Source organism: Acomys minous, assembly GCF_964271855.1.
Source record: "Acomys minous genome assembly, chromosome: 3".
NCBI lineage: Eukaryota > Metazoa > Chordata > Mammalia > Rodentia > Muridae > Acomys > Acomys minous.
Genome location: NC_140485.1, coordinates 55,973,043 through 55,998,010, shown reverse-complemented (window position 1 = coordinate 55,998,010; position 24,968 = coordinate 55,973,043). Strand labels below are relative to the sequence as shown.

The window sequence follows — 24,968 nt, the reverse complement described above, 5'->3', positions numbered from 1 at the left end:
GTACAGTCTGTAGGCATTTCTGTTGTCATTCTGTTCTTCTAAAGTCCCATCAGAATCTCTAAAGCTTTGGTTACAACATCCCATGGCTTCTTTTACTTATATTCTCAAACTCTTCCAAATCCTCCTGCAAGCTAGTCCCTAAGGCTGAAAACACCTGGTCCTGGTTAGCAGTTCTTTGGAATCAGTGTTTTATGTTATTTGCATTTCATATCACTGTGGTAAAATACACAAAGAAACAACTTAAAAAAGAGAATACTTACCTGGGTCTGCTGTTTCAGGAGTCCATTCATGGTTGCTTGATTCGATGCCCTTAGGCATCATGGAAGCAAAGACATGTGACAGAGGCTGTTCTGCACTTCTTGGTAGACACAAAGCTGAAATCATAAAACTCCAGTGCTGGTCTGGCTTCCTTTTTCCCTTTTTATTCTGCTCATGCCACCAGCCTATGTAACGGTGTCACCCACAACCAAGGTGGCCCTTCTCCCTTCAGTTAATCCTCTGTGGAAATATCCTGAAAGATATATCTTGAAGCACCTCACCAATATCTTAGGAGAACCTATATCCAGTCAAGTTGATAATAAACAATAACCATAATCCCATTTAACCCTGCATGATAAATGTCAGGTGACAAATATGCGGCACATGCTAAACAAACAAAGAACATCCAAGTGATGCGAACATTACTTATCTTTATCATTTGTAAGTTCTTTAAAAGAACAGGGCCAGGCATTTGGGGTCACCAGGAACAAGAAACAATTTTCTTGGGATTTACCTTTGAAATATACAAGTGGTGTCCCCTGGATGGGGAGGCCTGGTGGCACTCAGAGGAAGGATAGCAGGCTACCAAGAAGAGATTTGATACCCTATGAGCATATACAGGGGGAGGAAATCCCCCTCAGTCACAGTCATAGGGGAGGGGAGTAGGGGGAAAGTGGGAGGGAGAAATGGGAGGATACAAGGAATGGGATAACAATTGAGATGTAATATGAATAAATTAAAATATTTTTAAAAGAAAAGAGTAATAATCATAAAAAAGAAAGAAATATAGAAGTGGTACTCATATATTATCTCACAATTAAAAAGCAATTTCAAAAACTATATGGAAATGCCCAACCACAAAAAAAATCACTTGGATTAGTTTTAGTTGTAATTAGCAAAATATGAAAGAATATAGAACTCCAGAAGAAAACAATTCACTATAGAAATACTGTCATGTTTCTCCATCCTTGAAAACATAGTTTCCATTGCCTCATTCACTCATGGCTGAAGATGAATATTGAACCTTGCGTCACACTGGCAGCATTCCTGTTATCAAGGAAAAGCAGAAGACAAAATAAGTACATCTCTCCTCCCTTGAAGGAAAGCTGAGTAATTCAATTTTCATTGCAGCGAATATATACTCAGATAAAATTTTAGGTGGTTGAAATATTGTAGGAGAAAAGAGAACATACGTGTCAAAGAACACCAGCAGTTGCCATAAGAGAAACCAAACACAATGCCTGGTCACAGACAGGTATTCTGACTCCCAGGACACATGTTTCTCGCCATGTGATTCCCTGTTCCAGGCATACTTTACCCTTCTTTCTTAGCATAAAATTTACAACCAGTGAAATGTAAAGACCTTAAGTATACAAATCAGTGGCTTTTGAAAGATTTATTCTGGCAAATATACTGTGCCACTAACATCTCAAGCAAGATAGAAAATATTTATACCATCCCAGAACCCCTGTCATGACTTCTTCAGAAAATCTCTCAACCCATCCAGTACCCACTGATCTAATTGCTATTGTGTGTTGTTGTTGTTGTTATTGTTGTTGTTTTGGATTTGGTTTTTGGAGACAGGATTTCACTGTGTAGGCCTGGTTGGCCTGGAATTTGTTTTATTCACCTGGCTGGCCTTGAACTCAGAGATTTCCCCTGCTTCTGCTTCCCAGTACTGAGGTGAAAGGTGTGCACCACCACACGCAGTGTGACTGTTCTAACTTCTGTCATTGTGGATTCCTATAGATGGAAGCATGACCATGTGCTCTTCGGTATCTCTCATCTTTGATATGAATTACAATAAATTAGGGGGTTGAAGGTATACAGTGTGTGAAGAGACATGGAGAGAGTGGACAGCCTTGTCTTGTCCCTGATTTCAGTGGAATTGATTTAAATTTACCTCCATTTAGTTTGATGTTGGCTATAGACTTGTTGTATATTGGCTTTATTATGCTGAAGTATGTGCCTTGTATTCCTGCTCTCTCCAAGACTCTCTTGCAAAAATCACCTCATTTAAATGATTCTCTATGGACCCCTCGGCTAAAGTATTCTGTTATACAGGAGCACCCCATGCATTGTAGGACACCTTGTCTGAATCTCTGACCTCTGTCTCCTTAATGTCAGAATCACTGGCTCCCTCCACCCTGTGCCACAGCCAGATTGATCAAAGCATTACTAAATGTCTTGTACAGGCATAGTCACCCCCAGTTGAAAGCCACAGATCTGTACACTTAATTCACCATAAGTAGTCTCCTCATGTCTGTGGTTCCAAAATTTTTCTTTCAAGGATGTAATTTTCTGTAAAGTCACATGACTACAGTCCTGGTGTGCAGCTGAGCTCTCCCCACACATGTAAGTGCTCTCTGAACAGTGGGCGAGTTCCATTTTCTCACTTTTCTCCCTGATCTCTGAAGTTGTTTCCCACAGGGACTTTGAGGTCCTGCTTGCAGTAAGATCTTCTTCCTAATAAGGAAGAGGTGAGGATAAAGATCCCTGAGGACCCCCCCTCCACCTCTCACTTAACCATGACTTCTCCCCTGGCTGTTCTTGGTGAGAACTTAAAGCTGAGGTTCCTGAGTTGTTAGTTCTCTGAGGAACATCTGAGAGACAGATCTGCTTTGCTTTCATTTTTAATTCATGGGAAGCTGAGGCTATGGATCTCTACAATTCTAAGGCTGTACGGGAACATATCCTCATCTTGTGACTCTGTTGAGACAACAGTCTGGGCCATTACTGGCCTATGCATCTCCATCAGGTAACTGGGAAGCCCTCACGACCCAGGGCTGTTCTCACAGAATTATCTGTGTCTGCGAGTTAAGAACATAAAACCATTATGCTCAGAATAGCAAAGTAACTGAAACATTAATGTGAGCTTTGTGACCATGGGCTTAATTTAGTGGTGATAGCTCTTACCACTTTGAAAGTAAAGGGACTGGTGCCGTGAGACATGTAGCATTCCCCAGAGTACGCCTGCATGACTGTTTGAAGAAAACACTGTACCGGACCTCGGGTGGGACTCCAGAAGGATTAAAGTGTAATATCATACCTCAGAGACTTCTGTTCTTTGGGTATTTACTGAACACCTACAGTGTGTGGAACACCTGACTAAGGAGACTAAGTTAGACATCAACTACACTTATTCTCCTGACCTTCAATGAATGCATTTCATAACTTTGACCTCTGTCAGCATTAAAGATGAAGGGAAGAGCAAGGCAGACCCCATCTTTGGGGAGATCTCACTGCAATAGGGAATATAATTCATAGTAATGAGTGCTATGCTATGCTTGCAGGATGTCCTGAAAGAAAGCCCCGTGGCTCCATGGACCCATGAAATGTCAAGGATAAGAGTGAAGAAAGTCAAAGTGCCAGGAAAGAGAAGAAAATTAAATGGATTAAAGTGAAGGAAAAGATCAATAAGTAATAAGGACAAAGATTAGGGCCACGTCTGTGGTGAGCTCTGGTCCCCATAAGGGATATTGAGCATCACAGGAACTACAACAATGTTATGTATTCTGAAAACACTGATACTGTATAAAAATGGTTGAGAGACTTTGTTCGGCAAACCAAGAGAAGAAGTAACAAAAGAAGATCACAGGGCAAATAATGCTAAAAATATTCAAAAGCAATAGAAAGACATGCAACACAGGTCGAAAGTGAACTGGCAGCCTCTTCATGAGAAAATACAACGGTTTTGTAAGTGTTTTTTTTTCCTTTGATCTGTTTTGATTATTATACATTCTGCATACCAAGTGACTTTCCTGATAATACACATTCTTGCTGGTGCCCCCATTAGATGAAGGTAAGGGCCCCAAAGTCTCTAACCATCCTTTATGCACTGGTGGTGGTCTCTCCCATACCTTTATTCTCTCATATTTGCCCCCACTCTTCCAGCCACACATAATAGATTGGCACTTCTCTCTGTTTTCATGGTATGCTCTTTCTTCTCCATCTTACTAATACCTCATCTTTCTCATGTCATTTCAGAACAAACCACCCAACTTGCTCCCTCATGGCTGACATACACAATGTGACTGAATTTATTTTTCTGGGACTCACTGACAATCAAGAGGTACAGATAGTTTGCTTTGTGATGTTCCTGCTCTTGTACACAGCCATTGTGCTGGGGAATCTCCTCATGGTGGTCACCGTGGCAGCCAGCAGAAGTCTTGGGTCCCCCATGTATTTCTTCCTCAGCTACCTCTCCTTTGTGGAGATCTGCTATTCCTCCACGACAGCCCCCAAACTCATCTTGGATCTCCTAGCTGAGAAGAAATCCATATCTGTGTGGGGCTGCATGACACAGCTTTTCTTCATGCATTTCTTTGGCGGCGTTGAGATGTTTCTGCTCACAGTGATGGCCTATGACCGCTTCGTGGCCATCTGCAAGCCCCTGCACTACACCAGCATCATGAACAGACAGGTATGTGCAGTCCTCGTGGGAACAGCATGGGTGGGAGGCTTTGTGCATTCCTTTGCCCAGATCCTTCTCATCTTCCGCTTGCCCTTCTGTGGCCCCAATGTCATTGACCATTATTTCTGTGACTTGCTTCCTGTGCTTAAACTTGTCTGCTCAGACACCTTCCTCATTGGTCTGCTGATTGTTGCCAATGGGGGAACACTGTCCGTGATCAGCTTTGTGGTCCTCTTAGCATCCTACGTGGTCATCTTGTTCCATCTGAGAACTCAGAGCTCTGAGGGACGGCGCAAAGCTCTGTCCACCTGTGGATCCCATGTCACTGTAGTTGTCTTATTCTTTGCACCCTGTGTCTTCATCTATCTGAGACCTTCAGCAACTCTGCCTGTAGACAAGATGGTAGCTGTGTTCTACACAGTGATAACTCCCTTCCTCAACCCTATCATCTACTCCCTGAGAAATGTAGAAGTGAAAAAAGCCATGAAGAGTCTGTGGATCAAGACAATGAAAGTAGATCAAAAATAATGGCTGAATCTGTGTATTGTCATGAGCCTTGAATGATGTTGAAATCAAACTGATGGGACAAAAATAAGTAAAAAATAATAATAATATATGTATAGGACTTGTTAGTTCTAGAGTTGTTTTGTAGGGTCCATCCTAAGGTTTTTATTTTAAACACTTGTAAAATATTTCCTGCTATGAATATATTATAATATACTTAGCCATTTTAGAATTTTTCAAAATTTTATACCTATAATGATGTGAAATATATACAAAGATAAATATCCAACTATACCTTCAGATTTTTCCTTTAGACTTACTACAATGAATTTACCTTGTTGAAGAATAATGAAGGCCTTTGTTGCCTTTGTTGTGAAATTGACTTGCAAAGTGCTCCTCACAGAATCAAGACATTTTAATTAAATATAGTAGGGGACTGGGGATGTGGCTCAGCTGTTACAGTGCTGACAGTCATAAAGCCCTGGGTTCGATCACCAGCATAAACTTAACATGGTGGTGCAACCCTGATTTCTTTTAATTAATAAAAATATCACAATTTTACATTATGTACAATAAATATATAATATAAATATAATATTAACATTTCTTCCTTCCCTTTCTTCCCTCTAAACTCTCCCATATATCCCTCTCTTCTCTTCTTTGAATTCATGGCCTCTTTTCTCACCGTTATTGCATGCATATATGTCATACATAAATATTCCCAAATATAACGTAGCTTGTACTTATGTTTCAGGGCTGGTGGTGTGGACTAGACAATCTGTTAGGTGCAATTCCCTGGAGAAGACTCCTATCCCACTCTCAGATTTCCTCAGTTGACTATAGTTCTTTGTGCAAAACTTTGCGTGTGTGTGTGTGTGTGTGTGTGTGTGTGTGTGTGTGTGTGTGTGTGTTTTAAAACTGTCTTAAGAAAAAAACTATCTTAAGGCATCTCCTAACAATACTTTAATTTCAAAGTGAATATGTACCATTTACACCCCTTTTACAACTGTCCAAAGTTCACATATCAAAATGCGATAAGTCGATACCATGTGCCTCCTGATAGCTAAGTAGGAAGCTTTAGCACCGCCTCAGCCTGAATAATATCCTGTAAAACAGTTGTCTTTTACTTTTTGGCAAGTATGACAACTAAGAAAATTGAGGAATTCTTCTAGAGAAGATTAGCAGTAACTGAGTGTAATACGGGAGCTTGGGTGGAATCCTATAGTGGACAAAGGCACCAGTGGGGCAGCACCCTTTAGAGGACATAAGAAAGCTGTACAGATGCTGGTTTTCTTATTTTGATGATCATGTCTTTCTCTCTTTGGATTTAGAAATGCCTCATTGACATGTCCAGATGTAGAGGCCTTCGTGTCAGCAGCCTGCAAACATTTCAGAAACATATTAGTATTATTTATATTCTGCATATTTAAGGTATATAGTATGCATGGGATATATATACATATATATACATATATATGCATGCACAGTGAAAATATTAGTGCAGTGAGCAAATTAGTATATTAATATATTATTTTGTTATAGTGCTTAAATTCATTCTTGTGGCCAATTTTCAGTATAAATTTGGATTTTGTTTGGGAAATATGTATATATGTACATATATATTTAGATAAGTAGATAAATGACAGAGATAGGTAGATAGATTGATAGATACAGATATATAGATAGTGTATAGATATGTCTATATAAGATATAGGCATAGATGATATATAGATTATAGAGAGATAGAAAAATAGATAGATAGATAGATAGATAGATAGATAGATAGATAGATAGATAATAGACAGATGATAGAAGCAAAGAAAGTTTTTTCAGGTTTGTATCAGACTTACAGAAATCCTCCTGCCTCAGATTCTCAAATGCTTGGATTGCAGGTGTGTACTCCTACATATAGCTATAATAATTTTAATTATAATTCTCATGCTGTGCATTACATCTTCAGACTTGTTTATGACTATAGGTTTATATCCTTTGACCTAGACTAGATATGGCATGCCCAGTACCCCAACCAAATCTGCCCTCTCCTGTCTGTACCACAGTCAACCTCTGGGCTTCATCCAGGATCCTCTTTACCTGTCTCCAAACACATAGGCATTTTCCACACAACAGCCAACCTTTCCACCCTCACAGACTCCAGGCTTGGACCAGGAAGCAAATCCTATAAACCAGTACTGTCTCCTATGTCAATATGACTTCACTTCCCCTAAGCCATTTTCAACCTCTAGGCCCAACCAACCCACACTTCCTTGATTCTGATGTAACCTGTTCTATCCATATCAGACTTAGAACAAAGGAATTCCACGTGCCCAGATCTCATTGAAAAAAATATCAAAAGTATGAAAGATCAAGGCAGTATATTCTCTCAAAAATCCACCAGTCCTACAGAAATGCTTGCCAATTACAACTTCCTAGATGAGTGCCAGGACACAGGAAAAAAACCCTCTGAGCTTGGTACATATCTTTAATCCTAGCACTCAAGAGGCAGAGGCAGGCAGATCTCTGTGACTTCAGGGTAGCCGGGTCTACAGAGTGCGTTCCATGAAAGCCAAGGCTATTAAGAAGTACTCTGCTTAGTAGGTTAGTGGTTAAGATGTTTTTAGATCAAGATAGATGTTTTAAGTTAATAGAGATGAGATATGACAGATATTAATCTCTATTCAGAAATTTAGACCCAACAAGATAGGAAAGATGTTCAGTTCAAGTTTGCCAAATACAAATAGCCAAATCACTATTAATGTAACATTTACATAATTCCTGATTGTCTCATGGTTCTTCCTGCTGTATGTAGTTTGTGTTACCCATGTGTAATAATGTATATGTTAAAAAATAAACATAATTTTTAAAATTTGTTGAAAGAAATACTCTGTCTCAACTTCCCCCACACCACCCAGAAAGTATAAACTTCATCAAACAGCTCAATGAAAGCAAGGGCAGACAGCTTATGTGGAATAAATGCCTGAGTGATGCCCAAGAAGTCACAGCTACAAAACTGGTAGAAATGATGAAGACAATGCAAGACTTGAGAATTGAACTCAATAGGGAGATAGAAACATTGAAGAGAACTCAAGCTTAAATGTTGATGAAAGTGAGAAACTCAATAACTCAGCTAGAAAACTCAAAGGAAAGCCTTGTAAATAGAAAGAATCAAACAGAACAAGGAATACCAGAACTCAAAGATAAAGCAGAGTTTATGGAATATAAGCAAGGAATATGAAAATTTTAAAAGCGCACAGGCAAAGAGAATAAAGGAAATAAAAAAAAAAAACCAAACCTTTAAATTATAGGCATAGGAGAAGAATCCCAAGTCAATGGTATTGACCAGCTCTTCAACAAGATCATAGAAGAAAACTTCCCCAAACTAAAGACATACCCATTCAGATATAAGAAGCACATTAAATAAACAAGACCAGAAAAGGAAACCACCAAGGCATATGATAGTTAAAACACCAAGTATACATAATGAAGAAAGCATAATGAAAGCTTTAAGAGAAAAAAATGCAAATCACATATAAATGAAAACTCATTTGAATGAAAGCTGAATTCTCAGTGGAAACTTTCAAAGAACAGCCTAGGGCAACACATTCCAAGACTTAAAAGACTATGACAACCAGCTAAACTATACACCCAGAAAAAAAAAAACTGTCATGATTGAAGAAGGAAGAAAAACGTTCACAAAATAAACAATCTCAAAAACATGTATTTCTGGGCTGGACAGATAACTTAGCAGTTAAGGGCTCTGGTTGTTCTTCCAGAAGTCTTGAGTTCAATTCCTAGCACTCATATGGCAGCTCATAACCATAGGATCTGATGCCCTCTTCTGCTATTCAGACATTTTTAATGAAACCGAAAGAATAAAGAATAAAGAATAAAGAAACCGAAAGAAAACACTGGAAGCATTATTTAAGACTGAAGAGATGAATGAGCACAACAGAAAGACTGTGGAAGGAAATATAAAGCCATAATTACTAAAAACAAAAATATAATTGAGAACAAAAGCAACCCCCAAATCAACAATATGATGACCACAATTAACATACACATTTCAACAATAACATTAAATGTCAATGACTTCAATTCCCCAACTTGTGAAAAGACACAGGTGGCTGAATGGACTAACAAACAAGATCTGTCTGCTTTCTACAAAAAAAAAAGTAAAAAAAAAAAAAAACCCACATCTTAGACTTAAAGATATGCACTGTCTCCTCAGAGTAAAGGGGTGGGCAAAAGTACTCCAATAAAATGAGGCCAAGAGGCAATTAGGCATTGACATCTTAATATCTGACAAAATAGAGTCCAACCTAAAACTAATCAGAAGAGATAGAGACATTTAATCTTTTCTCTTTTTTTAATATTTTTATTTTTTACATATACATTTATAATATTACATATATATAAAATAAACTACATACAGCACTAAGAACCACAAAACAATCAGGAATTATATTGATGTTACATTCATGATGTTTTGGCTATTTGTATTTGGCAACCTTGAACAAAATATTTCCTATCTTGGTAAGTCTAAAATTCTGAATGTAAATCAATATCTATTATATCTCTTCTCTATCAACTTAAAACATCTATCTAGACCTAAAAACATCTTAACCCCTAAACAATTAAGCTTAATTGTGAAACTAAACTATCTGATCTTAAACTCTATCAGAGACTTAAGAAAGAATAAAATTAATTACTTAAGTAAACAAGAAGTACAAGTTAGCAGCTTCCAAAGGTTAAAAAAAAAAAAACCCACAGTCAATTTACTGCCTGAACAGTCACCCAAAGCCCTCTGTAATGTTGGAGCATCATCTTCAGCCTTCTATCCTAGTATATTTGATAGGCATATTTGTGAGGCAGGAACTATTAAGGACTTGTTTACCTTGTCTTGGCAGAGTTTGGTCTTCGACTCTGCCTGCATCCAAGCTTGCCCATTTTTAGGCAGAATTTTGTCTGTAGCTGAAACAAGGACATTTTTCCCAGTGGCTTGTTTGTCACATTTGAAGCCATCTCTCCATAAGGAGGTTCATTGATGCTCATCATCTTCTTTGAGGTAGGCTGAGTATTGCCAGCAGTTAACCTGTCTTATTGTCAAAGAATCCTTAAAGCAATAAAAACATCTTTAAATGCCATATTCTGTAGGAGTCTCTGGTTTTTGAAGACCTTATCTAACTATTTTACCTTATCTAGCTATAGACTCATATCTATTTGTTACACCTAGAATGTATATTCTTGTGATTAAAAATAGACTAGTAATTGACATGACCATGGTTTGATCAACTAACAATTAACTTGTATAATTTACTCTCCTAAACAGCCTGCAATAGCACTTTCAAATTATTGGAGTAAACCTTACATTCTACTTTAGTTCAGATGTAGCTGCTGAACTGCCAAATTCTACACATGAGAGGAAGCAGGGGCCTGCTGCTGAACCCCTGGCATGCACTCAGATGCCCTCAGTTTGTTCACTGACTGTTGTGGATGTAAAGATGTTTTTGTTTTGATCCCAAGTGTGGGCTAGGTATTGGATGTAAACATTTTGTTTTGTTTTGATCCCAAGTATAGAAGAGGGAAAAGACTTGTGAGAGAGCAGGTGATGTTTAATCCACTTAAAAGTAGAACCACCTCTTGGGGGCCTTGATTTTTGCCAGCTGAAACACATCCTAGTACAGACTCTGAAAGGATATATATGTATGAACCCAAAGCGGAGGCTGGGGCTTTTTGGGTCTTGGTATTGTTTGGCTGTTCTTTGCTCCACCTTGAGACGCTCCTAGAGAGAACTGCTCCAGAGAACGCTTCGAGGCTCCAGACTTTGGCTGCTGCCCCAGGTTCCAGCAGCAACTTTGGTGGAATTGCTGGTCAGCTGAAATACTGCCAACGTCGCCAGGGGAATCACTCCCAGGAACTGGATTCAATAAGGTCTACTTTTCCTGTTCCCACTAACCTCTTTTCTCTCCCATCTAGGGTAGGTGGGTTGGAAGGGAGGCATAGGCATTAAAGAGCCCCCAAATAATGTACACTTGGAAAAGGTAAAGCCTACAACTGACCCTTGGCCAGACAGCCTAGGGGACACACAGTGAAAAGAGATGCAGGCTATCCTGATGAGACTTAATAAGCAGAAGAGGGAGGGAGGGTGGGAATGGGAAGATAAGAGGGAAAGGATAACAATCGGGAGGTAATGTGAATAAATTATAATACATAAAATATACATTTTAAAAATCCAGGAGGAGGAGAGGGATGCTGCAGAGACTGATGTACCAATGAAGGACTACGCATGGCAAGGACCTAGACCCTCTGCTCAGATGTAGTAGGTAGGCAGCACAGTCTCCTTGTGGGTCCCATAATATGGGGAGCAGGGACTGCCTCTGACATGGACTCTGGGCCCCCAGTATTGATCACTTTTCCCTGGCTGGGCTGCCTTGCCAGACCACAAAGGAAAAGGATACAGGTAATACAAGTGAGATTTGATAGACTGAAGTCAGATGTTCCCTTTCTGAGTACTAGGGGAGGAGGGAAAGGGGATGAGGGAAAGAGGGAGAATAGGAGGGGATGAGGGAGAGGACTACAATCGGGATGTAAAGAATTTAAACTGCAGAACATGCAGGTAATTTATATTGCTAATCCCACTACATGGGAATAGCTCTGAGGCTGGCTGAGACATGAATGTCTATGCACAGACAATGCCTCTTGTTGGCCAAGGAATCCCTGTGACTTAGGATTAGATGCCATTCTTCGTATGACGTGAATGAAGACTTACAAATGTCTTTCCTCTGCTCATACAAAGAGCAGAGAGATATTTCATCTTAATCAAGGGAACAGTTAACCAAAAAAAAAAAATTACTATCCTGAACTATATATGCACCAAATTCTGGGGCACTTGATTACATATTTTTAAGTTTACTGAATTTAAACACACAGATTAATGTTCACCTATTAATAGTAGGCGATTTTCATGCCCCATTTTCTTTAATGGGTCATCTGGACAAAATAATAAATGGAGAAACATCATAATTAACTAATATCACACATCAAATGGACTTAACAGATATCTATGGAATTTTTTATCCAAACATCACAGATCACATATTCTATTCAGCAGTATATGAGGTTTTTTCTTTTTAATAGACCATATTCTGGGACACAGAACAAATCTTTTAAAATTTCAAAAACATTGAATTTACTCCTTATATTCTATCATACCACAATGCAATTATACTTAAAATTGACATTAAAAAACTTCTAGTAAATATGCAAATTAGTGGCGATTAAACAACTCATTTCTGATGAGGAGTGCAGCAAAGAAGAAATCAAAAAGAACAAAATTTTAAAACATCCTGAAACCCATGACGGGAACTTCTTTCCTCTCCCTGTAACATAAAGAAGGCTGCACTAGCTTAAGGTGCTTCTGCTTTGATGATGAGTTCCCAGAAAAGCAACATGGCTCAGTCCAGGCCTCAGAAGCACCAGAATATGTTCACTGTCAAAAACAACAAGTTTGGTAATAGTGTTCAGACCAAGAAAATTAATGCAGATCTTCATGGTGGAGTATGTCAGCACTGCAACAAAGTTCTTGATTAGTGTGTAAAATAATACAGCAAATGCAACCACTGTCCAAGACTAAGGAATATGGTAAATGCTTACACAAGCAGGAAAGGACGTGTACCATACAACGTGTAGACTATGTATGTGGCTGTGAATTGAAGTTTGTGCAAAATGTATAAAGAAAGAAGATATGGTTATTCTGCTTAATAAAGAACAAGAAACTTCATAAAATACTAAAAATCAAGGTTCTGACCCTAGAAGAAGCTGCAAAAGGAAGAAAGACAGTGGTGAGGACATAGATGCTGTGGGTGACTCAGCTGGTGAGGATGGGGACACTTAGGACTGGCGGCACATAGTCAGCTGCAGGGGGCTCAGCACACAGTCAGCTGCAGAGGGCTCAGCACACAGTCAGCCGCAGAGGGCTCAGCACACAGTCAGCCGCAGAGGGCTCAGCACACAGTCAGCTGCAGAGGGCTCAGCACATAGTCAGCTGCAGGGGCTCAGCACACAGTCAGCCGCAGAGGGCTCAGCACACAGTCAGCCGCAGAGGGCTCAGCACACAGTCAGCCGCAGAGGGCTCAGCACACAGTCAGCCGCAGAGGGCTCAGCACACAGTCAGCCGCAGAGGGCTCAGCACACAGTCAGCCGCAGGGGGCTCAGCACACAGTCAGCCGCAGGGGTCTCAGCACACAGTCAGCTGCAGGGGGCTCAGCACACAGTCAGCCGCAGAGGGCTCAGCACACAGTCAGCCGCAGGGGGCTCAGCACACAGTCAGCCGCAGAGGGCTCAGCACACAGTCAGCTGCAGAGGGCTCAGCACACAGTCCACCGCAGAGGGCTCAGCACACAGTCCACCGCAGAGGGCTCAGCACACAGTCAGCCGCAGAGGGCTCAGCACACAGTCAGCTGCAGAGGGCTCAGCAAACGCACTGACACCCTAGTGAAGGAATCAAAAGGCAGAACTGACTCCTAAGCAGCAGCAATTATGTGTAACATTTGAGTAACAGAAACTTTCAGTTTTCACAATAACACTTAGGCTGCATATTCAGAATGTGTGCAAACCCTATAGCATTTTGTAGAATCTGTGGAAACTATTTAGAAAAATATATTACCTAGATTAGAAAAATAAACTATCCAGTGTTAAGAATTGCTGGTTGTATCGGAACTATCTCATGGGAAACAAAGATATTTAGCTCAGAGCTTGACCTTAGTTATGTGACTTCCTTAGCAAAAGGCCCCTTACATCTTACAAAGCAAAACTGTTATTCTTACAAAACTGTGTTTGTTTCTCTTAGTTTCTCTCTTAACCCAGCTATCACACAAATAACTGAGAGAGACTCCTTTATATTTGTTTAATAATATGCTTCACAACACAATAACTGAGCAGTTATCAATCTATTCTTTTTATTTATTCCATTTTTGATGTTGTTGTTGTGTTGTTGGTGTTGGTGGTGGTGGTGGTGGTGGTCAGTTTACATTCCAATTGTAGCCCCCTCCTGGATTGCATCCTGGTGTCGCCCTCCCTTTCTCACACCCTCTCCTTCTCTCTGCTAGTTCTTAGAAAGGAAAGCCCACCTCCCCTAACATCTGACCTCAGCCTATCAAGTCTCATCTGAATTGCCTGTTTCCTCTTCCTCTGTGACCAGGCAAGGCTGCTCCGCCAGGGGGGAAGTGATCAATGTGTGGGGGCCAGAGTCCATGTCAGAACTAATCCCTACTCCCCACATTATGGGACCCACAAGGAAACTGTGCTGCCATAGACTACATCTAAGCAGGGAGTCTAGGTCCTCGTCATGCGTGGCTCTTGGTTGGTCTCTGCAGCATCCTCCTCCTCAGCCCAGATTTGTTGGCTTCATTGGTCTCCTTGTGGAGCTCCTGACCCCTCAGGTCCAGGTCAGGTGAAGGTCCTTCAGGTCCTTCACCAACTTTTCCCTAAGACTCCCTGTGCTCCACCCAGAAGTTTGGCTGGGTGTCTCAGTATCTGCTTGGCTCCCCTGCTGGGTAGAGTCTTTCACAGGCTCTCTATGGTAGGATCCCTTCCTGCCCCTTCTTTTCAACTGCTATGGGGTCTATTTGCCCTTCTGAATGAGAATTAAGCATCCTCCCTACTGTCCTCCTTGTTATTTAGTTTCTTTAGGTCTGTGTATTGTAGTGTGGTTATCCTTTATTATATGGCTAATATCTGCTTATAAGTGAGTATATACCACTTATCTGTGTATCTGAATCAAGGGCTAATATTCAAAATATATAAAGAATTCAAGGAATTAAACACCACCAAACTGAATAATCCAATTTAAAAATAGGATACAGAACTAAACAGAGAATTCTCAACAGAAGAATATTGACAGCTGAGAAACACTTAAAGAAATATTCAATGTCCCTAGTCATCAGGAAAATGCAAATCAAAATGACTCTGAGATTCCATCTTACACCTATCAGAATGACTAAGATCAAAAACTCAAGTGACATCACATGCTGGCCAGGATGTGGAGAAAAGGGAATACTCCTCCGTTGCTGGTGGGAGTGCAAACTTGAACACACCACCGAACTACTCCTGGACAGATATCTGAATGATGTTCCACCATACCACAAGGACATTTGCTCAACTATGTTCACACCAGCTTTATTCTTAATAGCCAGATTCTGGAAACAACCTAGATGTCCCTCAACCAAAGAATGGATAAGGAAACTGTGGTACATTACAACAATTCACCAAAAAGGACAGGAATTTGAAGGAAAGGGAGGTTTTGAAGCAAAGAAAGGGAGGGGAGAGACAAGGTGCTTATATTATACTTTCAAAAATAAAAAATAATTAATGGGGCCATTATTAAGCAAAATAAAGATTACTTGAAAATACACACATAGAAATAATGAATGTTTCTGTGCATGTTGGTATTGGGAAAAGTTCCAAAGTTCATTATTCTGAAGAAAAAAAATCAAGTTGTAGAATTATGTGTGTGATATTACTCTAGGTGGAAGAAATACCTGCTGTTTCCACCAGCCCTCTGCCACCCACACACTAGCCTCTGAACTCAGGAGAAAATGTTCTCAGTGATACAGTGGTCTCCTGGTAGAGGAGGGACCAATTAGTCCTCTGCTCTCTAAGGTCAGCCGTCTTCTGCTTCTGGACCTGTGCCCAGGCTTTGTGACAAGGCAGCAGGCTTCGGCAACTAATTACACCCAAAGGAGCTGAGGCAAAGAGTCAAGAAAAGTTTGCAAAGAAGCAAATTAATTCCTAGGAGGCTCTTCAGAGCTGAGAACTTCTACTTCCTTGAGATTCCCAGGAGCTTCCAATCCGTAGCTAAGAGCACAATTAGAGACTAGCAGGAGTATGTGCTACGAAATGTGTAAGTCACTTCCATACCAGCCTGAGCTATGGAGCCAGGCTTGTCTCAAAAACAACAAAAAAACAAAAGATGAAAACAAATAGTAAGTTCAAATCCCCAATGAGCCATAATATATGGTTCCAACCTCCATCTGTAACCATAGTGGGGGCCATATTATAGTCCACCAATGACCCCTTAGGTCCATAGCAATACATTTGGAAGAGCTGGGTCACCATGCCAACACAAGAGAACAGAGTCTACTTGCCTTCTCTCTACTTCTTATCCAGGCAGGTCATTTATGGGATCTGTGTTGTAAGCACTGAGCCAATGTGACAGACAATGCCAACACCCACAGTTCGCTTCTTCTCGGGCACGCAGCTCAGTGTTGCATGGACTATGCATGAAACTGGTGGGGTTTTTGTTGTTGTTGTCATTGTTTTTATTTATTTAATTTATTTATTCAGATTACATCTCAATTATTATCCCATCCTTTGTATCCTCCCATCCCTCCCTCCCACTTTCCCCCTATTCCCTTCCCCTAGGTTTGTGACCGAAGGGGACCTCCTCCTCCACTATATGGTCATAGGCTATCAAGTCTCACTTTCTCTGAGTGCCACCAGGCCTCCCCACCATGGGGAAGTGGTCAAATATGGGACACCAGAGTTCACATCCAAGTCAGTCTCGGCTCTCCACTCAGCTGTGGAGAATGTCTTGTCCATTGGCTAGATCTGAGAAGGGGATTGATGTTTACTGCATGTATTGTCCTTGGTTGGTGCAATAGTTTGAGCAGAACACCTGGGCCCAGATCCGCCCATCCTGATGTTCTTCTTGTAGGTTTCTAGGACCCGCTGGATCCTTCTGTTTCTCCATTCTCCTATATTTCTCTTACCTAGAGTCCCAATAGGATGTCCTCACATCTATCCTAATCTCCTGATAAGTGAAGACTATCATGTGACATGCCTCTTGAGCTAGTGTCCAATTATAAGTGAGTATAGACCATGTAAGTCTTTCTGCTTCTGGTTTTACTCACTTAGTATGATCATTTCTAGTTCCATCCATTTGTCCACAAATTTCGAGATGTCCTTGTTTTTTATAGATGAGTAGTAGAAACCAGTGACATTTCTGAAAGAAAACTAATATTCTAACTAGTCACTGTTCTAGTTCATTGCTAGGTGCCATTTGACCTGGTGAACATGGCTCTACAGCTGCAGTAATGCTGCTGCAGGTCTGGACCACCATTCCTTCATAGTTGGTCTTCACAACTGAGCTCCAAAGTCACAGTTCTCCTGTTCATCTTCATGTGCTCAGCTAGGGATTCCCCAAAAACTTAATGATCCACTCACTAGCCCCCCATATGCCTCTAAGTTGTGTGTACAGTAACAACAGGTCCTGAGGAACAGGCTCTGCTCCCTCACTGAAGGATCCCTAGTGAAACTACCAATGTTCTTTTAAGGAGCTGGATCATGGACAATGTCACTCTGAACCACTAGAGTAAGTTTCCTTAATTGCAATCTCAACTGAAACTTGGGAGTCCCTTAGACTTTGAAGAAAAAAAATATGGAGTCCCACTTCCTTCATTTCCTGAACCCCTTGCGGGAGACGCAGGAGATCAGGATCACACTTGTAATCACCACGTCTGCATTCTCAAGTAGGGCACTCAGTTGATTTCTCATAACAGACACTGACTCAAATGCAGATTTCTGTCTCTGCCTCCATAAAGAAACTAGCACTTAATCTCGAATTTAGCACATGACTTCTTTAAAATTGTGTCACAAAAGCCTAGCTATCCATCAACAGGAAAATGGCTAAGGAAATAGAGTATATATACACAACGTGGCTTTACTCTGCCATAAATATGAAATTACAGTGCCAGGAATGATGGTGCATGCCTATGGTAACAGCACTTGGCAGGTAAAGGCAAAAAAACTCTAGTTCAGGGCCATCCTGGCCTACTTGTGGAGTTCACAGTACACCTGGGCTACATGCAGTACTCCTAACTTAAAGAATAAATAATTACATCATTCTCCTCTTCCCTTCCTCCCTCCAAACCTTCTCATGTACTCCCTGCCCTTAGCTCTCTTTCAAATTCAGGGTCTCTTTTTCTTTCACTGTTTTGGGGTGTGTGTGTGTGTGTGTGTGTGTGTGTGTGTGTGTGTGTGTGTGTTATACATATATTATGTATGTATATATTATAAGTATAATTGGCCTCATGCACATACTCACATACATAAACATATTTTTATTCTAATAAAAGTAAATTATTTTCAAATTAAAATAAAATAATGTCATTTTAGGAAAATAGATGGAACTGTAGGTCATCATCTTAAGTAAAATAAAGTAGACATGTAAAGATATATATTATGTTTTCTTTCAGATGCAGGCTACAGATTTAAAATAGATAAGTGGTTGATTTGATGGATAACAGAGAGAGATGTGTGACACGAAAGTAGAAGGAAAATTCTTGTGAAGAGAAAGAGAACCATCAAGAGGGGACAAAAGTAAGCAAAGTGGAAGTAGTACAATTAAAATACATGATATTCATGTATGAAAGTGTCATCCTGGAGAGAACCCTTTTGGAAGACAGACAGACAGACAATCTAGTAAATCAAGCTGTGACTACTGAGCACTAGTCTTTTCTTCTTTGCTGGTAAGTATTTTTCAGAGGCTTCGAGTGATGGGCTACTGTCCTTCCGTCTTTATTTGCTGCCAAACTACCCTGTTTCCCCCATTTCCTTCCCACCCACTCAACCTATGGACTTTAGTCTTGCATGTGAGGTGACTGGTTGCTGACAACAGCAGGCAATGAATATTAGTCCTCACAGACGTAAAACTGCAATGTCTTCACCCAGATGAGAGTACAAGCTGCTAACGAGACAGATTAAATAGGCTTTTATCTGCAGCCTTAACCTTTTGTGTGCTTTACACACTTACTAGAGTCTAGAAAAGTTAATAAGAAACCAATTGTGAATGTCTGCAATGCTGAGCTATTGAAATAAATGTCATGACTTTACTCATAGGAGGATAAAATCAGAAATTACCTAATGTCAATCAACAAAAGAATAAAGTACAATGGTGTGTCTGCACTGATGAACATTATGCTGTCAGTAAAATGGTGAACAAGATAAATCAAGTATAAGTATAAATGGCAATTTTCAAAAAAAGAAACACAAAACTGACATATGGTGGCAACAACCAGGATAGTGGATGGCTTTACCAAAATGTGCCTAGAGAAGTCCCCAAGAGGGCTCGCCTCGTACTGTTCAAACCACAAGGCCTGACAGATGCCCCTGATCCTCTGCACAGACTCAGTGAGGTAAGCATCTGCAGGAGGCAGGGTCAGGAAGGGGCTGAGACCCTTATCCTAGCGGGCTACTAAACAGATGCCTTTCCTTTCTCACTCCCCAAGAGAGAGCTACTCAAGTTATTGTCTGCCCTTGGGGGTTGTGTCACCTGTTTTGTGACCCTTACAATATTTTGTTTGAAAAAAAGCTCATGGTTGCTCTGGTTTATATGACCTTGATGTTTAAAACACTGATGGACTCCGCTTGCTTTCTACAAATACTTTCTCTAACTCCTTTTGCATTTATCATTAGATATCAATAAAGATGACGTAAGGTGTAACTGGGCAACGTGCAGAGAATAAGAGAGTTGGGAGAACTCGATCCTAAAATGGGATGTCTTCATCAAGTCGGCCTCTCAGGGCTCAGGGACCTATAAGGAAGAGGAGGCAGAAAGAGGTTAACAGCCAGAGGGGGATGAATGACACAGAGGAAACGGTGTCTTCCGGACCCAACAGGACTGATGCGTACAGGAATTCACAGAGACTGTGACAGCACATACAGGGCCTGCACAGGTTCAAGCCAGACAGGTCCCAGCTCTGAGAAGTGAAACTGGATACTAGGTCCCATCCCTAACCAAGATGCTGTCGCAATTGGTACCACTAGCAATGGAGTTGTCCTGGAGTAAAAGGCAGTTTCTTAGCCAAAGAGCAGGGAACCTTAGCTGAGTGCATTTCAGAGGTGCGGCTCTCTTAAGAGAAGCTGTTGGCCTTCCAACAAAGCCAACAGAGGGTGGTGAGTGGAGGCTGCTGTGGTCTCTCTCGAACCAGAGCCTGCGGTCACAGCAACAGCATTTAAAGCATGCTAGAAAAACCTAGGCTTAAAGCTGTGGGAGAAATGAAAAACACCATGGCAGAGGGCACCTGGATTTTTTGTGGCTTCGTTTTGGTTGTTGTTGTCATGGATGGAGCTGGTTGCAATGTGTTCAGTGATGTTCACGGTTTCGGTGCCCTCTCTAGGGGGAGAACTGAGAGATGGAGTGTTAAATTACAGGCGCTAAGAACAGAGAAAGAAAGGGGCTCTTCCTGATAGAAAATAGGGAATTGATAGCAGCTGGAACTCGGCTCTCTGGCTGCAAGATGATTTGTCAGCTCTTTCTTGCAAGGGCCCTCTGATACAGTCTAGCAACAACTAAATCCCAAGGAATGAAGGACAGGGCTTCACTGTTGCAATGTGAGGCGGCACACCTAGCCCAGCACTTAACAGTTTTCTTGTCTCTTTGCTTGATACAGTTACTACTATGTCTTGGAATTAAGATAGAGGAAGAAGAGGTGGAGGAAGGAGGAGGAGAGCCACCATGGGAGAGATAAAGAGCCACGGGGGCTGGGAGGAGCGAGTTCTGAGCAGGGCCTGGAGAGAAGAGGCCCAGATGAAGAGAATGTGCAAGTGTGTATGGGGACGTTGGGTGGGACGTAGGCCAGATAGGAATGATTAGAGCAAATCACACTGCTCCGTCCAGCTGGCCACTAGTAAGCAGTGTCCGCTGGAGTGAGGAACCTGTGTTTGTGATTATCAATGAGGAAACGGCAGCCCACTTTATGAGCTGGGTCATGGCCACCAGAAAACAACTGGAACAGTAAGAGAGCACTCCTGTTTAGTCATCTCAGACATACTTACCCATTCTGCCCATGGTATGATTAATCTGAAACACATACTGCTACCTACGTGAAATATTTTGAGTTTTCAGGACAAACGACGTCTAATCAAACGCTTCCATTTTGTTGCTAGAACTAACTCATAATTTGTCAAATCTAAATACTGCTGTAAGAACCTTCCTAGAGGCTCTGACAATATCGACATAAAAATCCTGTTTCCTCAAAAACTCTTCAAACTGCTGTGTTTGCAATATTGTGTAGATTCCTAAAACCAAACAATTTATATTTGCAAGATACTTCTTGATTTTGGCTTTATTGCATTGGGTTGGGGGCAGGGGGTAAAAGCAGATACATATCATATCTGTCTCTTGATTTAGATTCTGGTTACATGAGTGAGCATATTTTTAAAACTGTCTTTAAACTCTATCTGTAATGGTGCATTTTTCTGTCTTTATCTTGCCATAGTGGAAATTTTATTCAAAATGCATGATAATCTTCAAAAGAGGTGTTAATATTACTAGTCTTTCAAGGAAAAACTGAATATGTGGTATATGAAAAGAAGGTGGAAGAGACAGAGAATTGAAAGCTTTTGAAATTATTTAAATCAGATTGTTAACGGTAGTGCAGTTTCCCCACCCTGGCTGATGGCATTTATTAGCTTACCTTATGTCTCTCTTGCTGTATGCAATACTTAGTGTTGTCAGCTTAACAAAACCTACAGTCACCTGGGAAATGGGCTCTGGGCATGCCCATGGGAAGACCCACCCAGTGTGGGCAGCCCCATCCTCAGGGCTTAGGCATCTTGTGTGTATGATGAAGGAATGCAGGCTGAGCACTAGCATGCATGCATTAAATCACCGCTCTCTAACTTGGACTATGGATATGATGGATGCAGCTCTGGCAAGCTCCTCCCTCTTATTTCTCTGACATGATGGACCACATCCTGGACTTGTGAGCCAAAAAACAAGAAACCTTTCTTCTCCCTTGGGTTGCTTTTGTCCAGGTATCTTATCACAACTGGAAAAGAAACACACTGTGTAACAAATGATTCCAATCATAGCTGTTTGAAACAATAACAACCTCTCAGACATTATCAGGAGAACCTGAGTCAGTGCTTCTCTGTGAAGGTCTTAGATGAGGCCATGGTCAAGCTAGTCCCCTGCATCTGGCATCCAGACATATCAAGGAGTCGGAAAGCTATTCCTAAAAGGCTAGTCACTATGCATCTGGGACAGGAGGCTCAGATCTACCACCCCATTGGCCTTTCCTAGGGTTGCTCAGGACATAAGCAATAAATTGGGGTGGGGGGGAATAGCCTGTAGGGGTTTTGGTTTAGATTGTTTTGTTTTGTTTTGTTTTTTAAACATAACATTTTTATTGCTTCTCTGGGACTTTCACATCATGGACCCCATCACACTCACTTCCATGTCCTTCCACATCCATCCCCTACCCTAGTGACCTCCCCACCCCCCAAAAATAAGAATGAACATTTAAAAATAAATAGAAAAATAATGACAAAAAAAAAGTCCGACGTGGGCTGGAGAGATGACTCAGAGGTTAAGAGCACTGATTGCTCTTCCAAAGGTCCTGAGTTCAATTCCCAGCATCCACATGGTGGCTCACAACCATCTAGAATGAGATCGGGTGCCCACTTCTGGCCTGCAGGCAGAAGAACACTGTAAGCATAATAAATAAATAAATAAATAAATAAATAAATAAATAAATAAATACATCCTTTTAAAAAAAAGAAAAAGAAAAAAAAAAGCCCAATGTATGTTATCTATATACTCACTGGAGCATGCTCAAAGTCTCAGTGGCCAGCCCCTTAACAGCCTCCAGCACCAGCATCAGAAAGAAGCCTTTAGTTATAGAAGGATGCTCTTCAGCACCCCACCCCTCTGTTTAAGAGCACCCTCGATGGCATCCTGCTAGGCTTTTCCTCTTTTTGTTGGAGGGAGGGGCTACGGGGAGGTAGGCATTGTCATGGAAGCCTTCTGTGTCCCTCCCTTCCAACTGTGCCTGTGAAGTCAGCAACCTCACAGCAAACGTGGCCACCTTGCCCTTCACAGTCAGCAGGAGCACGGATCAAGGGCCCTCACACGGTTTCTGGCACAGACCACAAATCTCAATATGGCCCCCAGCTGTAGGACCATGAACCCAGACAAGACCCTCAGGGGTAGCCAAGACATCACAGCACTTACCAAGTCACTATCACTTATTTCCTAAACTAGACCAGCGACAGTCTCCCTCTGTAGCTCACTGGCTGACACCAACATGTCACCATCCAGTGGGAAACTCTGATGGCTCCCGTTGCTCACAGACCAACAAAGCGCCAGGGCAGGTTTCCAATCGAGAGACAAGTCTAAACTTGTTTGGCTTTAACAAGCGTCAACCCGTACTCTGCTGTGCAGACCCGAGTCTTGCGACATGTCTGTGCTCCTCACTCTGTGATAAGCTCCAGCTGTCTGCTTCCTAGTGCTGATCACCAGGAAAACGTTCTGTGGTCGCCACACGTTCAATTCAGGTGCAAGGTGAATTTAGGTGAAGGATCTGGACTGGTATCGCTCTTGTACATCCAGCACATCAAAAGGAAAATGCTGTCTACCCTCAGCCAGAGAAGAAGCCTGTTTGGAATAAATGCGTTATCAGCTGCCCAGGTTTGTGCTTTTTGCATAGTCAGAAAAGTGATAGAAATGGGGGCGGGGGGCGGGGGGCACTTTGAGTCAAGCCAACTTGGACATACTAAAAGAAATTACATGAAAATTTTATTTCATATTAAATGACTCAAAAATGAGCTGGGCATGATGACACAGCAATGCTTATTCCTAGAACTCAGAAAGTTAGAGGCAAGAGGATCAGAAGTTCAAGGCCATTGGGGAGTTTAAATCCAGCTTAGTTTTATGAGGCCCTGACTCAAAAACAAAGAAACAAACAAACCCAGGGCTGGAGAGATGGCTCAGAGGTGAAGAGCACTGACTGCTCTTCCAGAGGTCCTGAGTTCAATTCCCAGCAACCACATGGTGGCTCACACCCATCTGTAATGAGATCTGGTGCCCTCTTCTGGCCTACAGGTGTACATGCAGGCAGAGCACTGTATAAATAATAAATAAATATTTTTAAAACCCACCCATTCTGTATCAGGGGACACAAAAGTTGAAATTAAACTACTGTTACAATGTTTCTCAGCCTGTGGGCCCCAACCCCTTTGGGGGTGGGGTAGTTAAAGGACCCTTTCACAGGTCACCTAAGACCATCAGAAAATGCAAATATTTACATTATGGTTACAATCCATAACAGTAGCAGGATTAAAGTTATGAAGAAGCAACAAAAATACTTTCGTGGTTGGGAGTCACAACATGAGGAATGATAGTGAACAGCCGCAGTGTTAGGAAGGCTGAGAACCGTTGTTGTCACAGTGTCCCAAAAGTTACGAGATTCCCTAGATACCTCAACAAAAGACCCTCTAAAATTCCAGGGACTTCCTAAGGTGAGCATATCTCTAGCAAACTGAGAACTATTCCGTTAGCCCCTCACACTAATGCAACCATGTCGTCTAAATCTTGTATCTTGAGATAGAACGAACCCTCTAATATCTCAGAATGTGCCTCTGTTTTGGAGAAGGGTCTAAGGAGCTAATTAAGATAAAATGGTATGTTGGGCATAAGACCCTAAACGATAAAATGGGGGGAGAAAGGGACAGAAAAAAGAAAGAAAGAATCAAAGACATAATGTGTTGGACGTATTTTATATTTGGTATTTGTAAGTCTTTTAAAAAAGTTTTTCAGGCCATTTTTTCCTTTAAAAAAAAAAAAAGCAACCAACAGCAATACTCTGTACAAGTATAACAGACATTAGAAATGTGCGTCATTCCAAAATAGTTACAAGAAAAGTACAGTTTAGAGTCCACATCAACACTTCTATTCTGTGCCCCGGGGAGAAACAGCTACAGTTGTCAAACACACGGTTGCTATGCGGTAGTCTGA

The 24,968-nt window shown here is 41.3% G+C and overlaps 2 protein-coding genes and 1 pseudogene across 3 annotated transcripts in view; 1 reads left to right on the top strand and 2 right to left on the bottom strand.

The window, feature by feature from the left end:
• LOC311593775 (high mobility group protein B2-like) overlaps window positions 1–24,968 on the bottom strand; it is a 529,125-nt pseudogene that overhangs the window by 248,633 nt on the left and 255,524 nt on the right. The window lies entirely within an intron of this gene.
• Window positions 4,271–5,200, top strand: LOC311593467 (olfactory receptor 4X2-like; the record flags this gene model as incomplete). Its single annotated transcript, XM_084774809.1, has 1 exon — window positions 4,271–5,200. One exon carries the CDS (start codon window positions 4,271–4,273, stop codon window positions 5,198–5,200), a length of 930 nt encoding a protein of 309 aa, XP_084630935.1.
• Window positions 24,715–24,968, bottom strand: part of PTPRJ (protein tyrosine phosphatase receptor type J) — a 154,068-nt gene continuing 153,814 nt past the window's right edge. The window contains exon 23 of the mRNA XM_084774773.1: window positions 24,715–24,968. This exon is cut by the window's right edge and continues 3,511 nt beyond it. The gene's annotated coding sequence lies outside the window, so the exon portion shown is untranslated.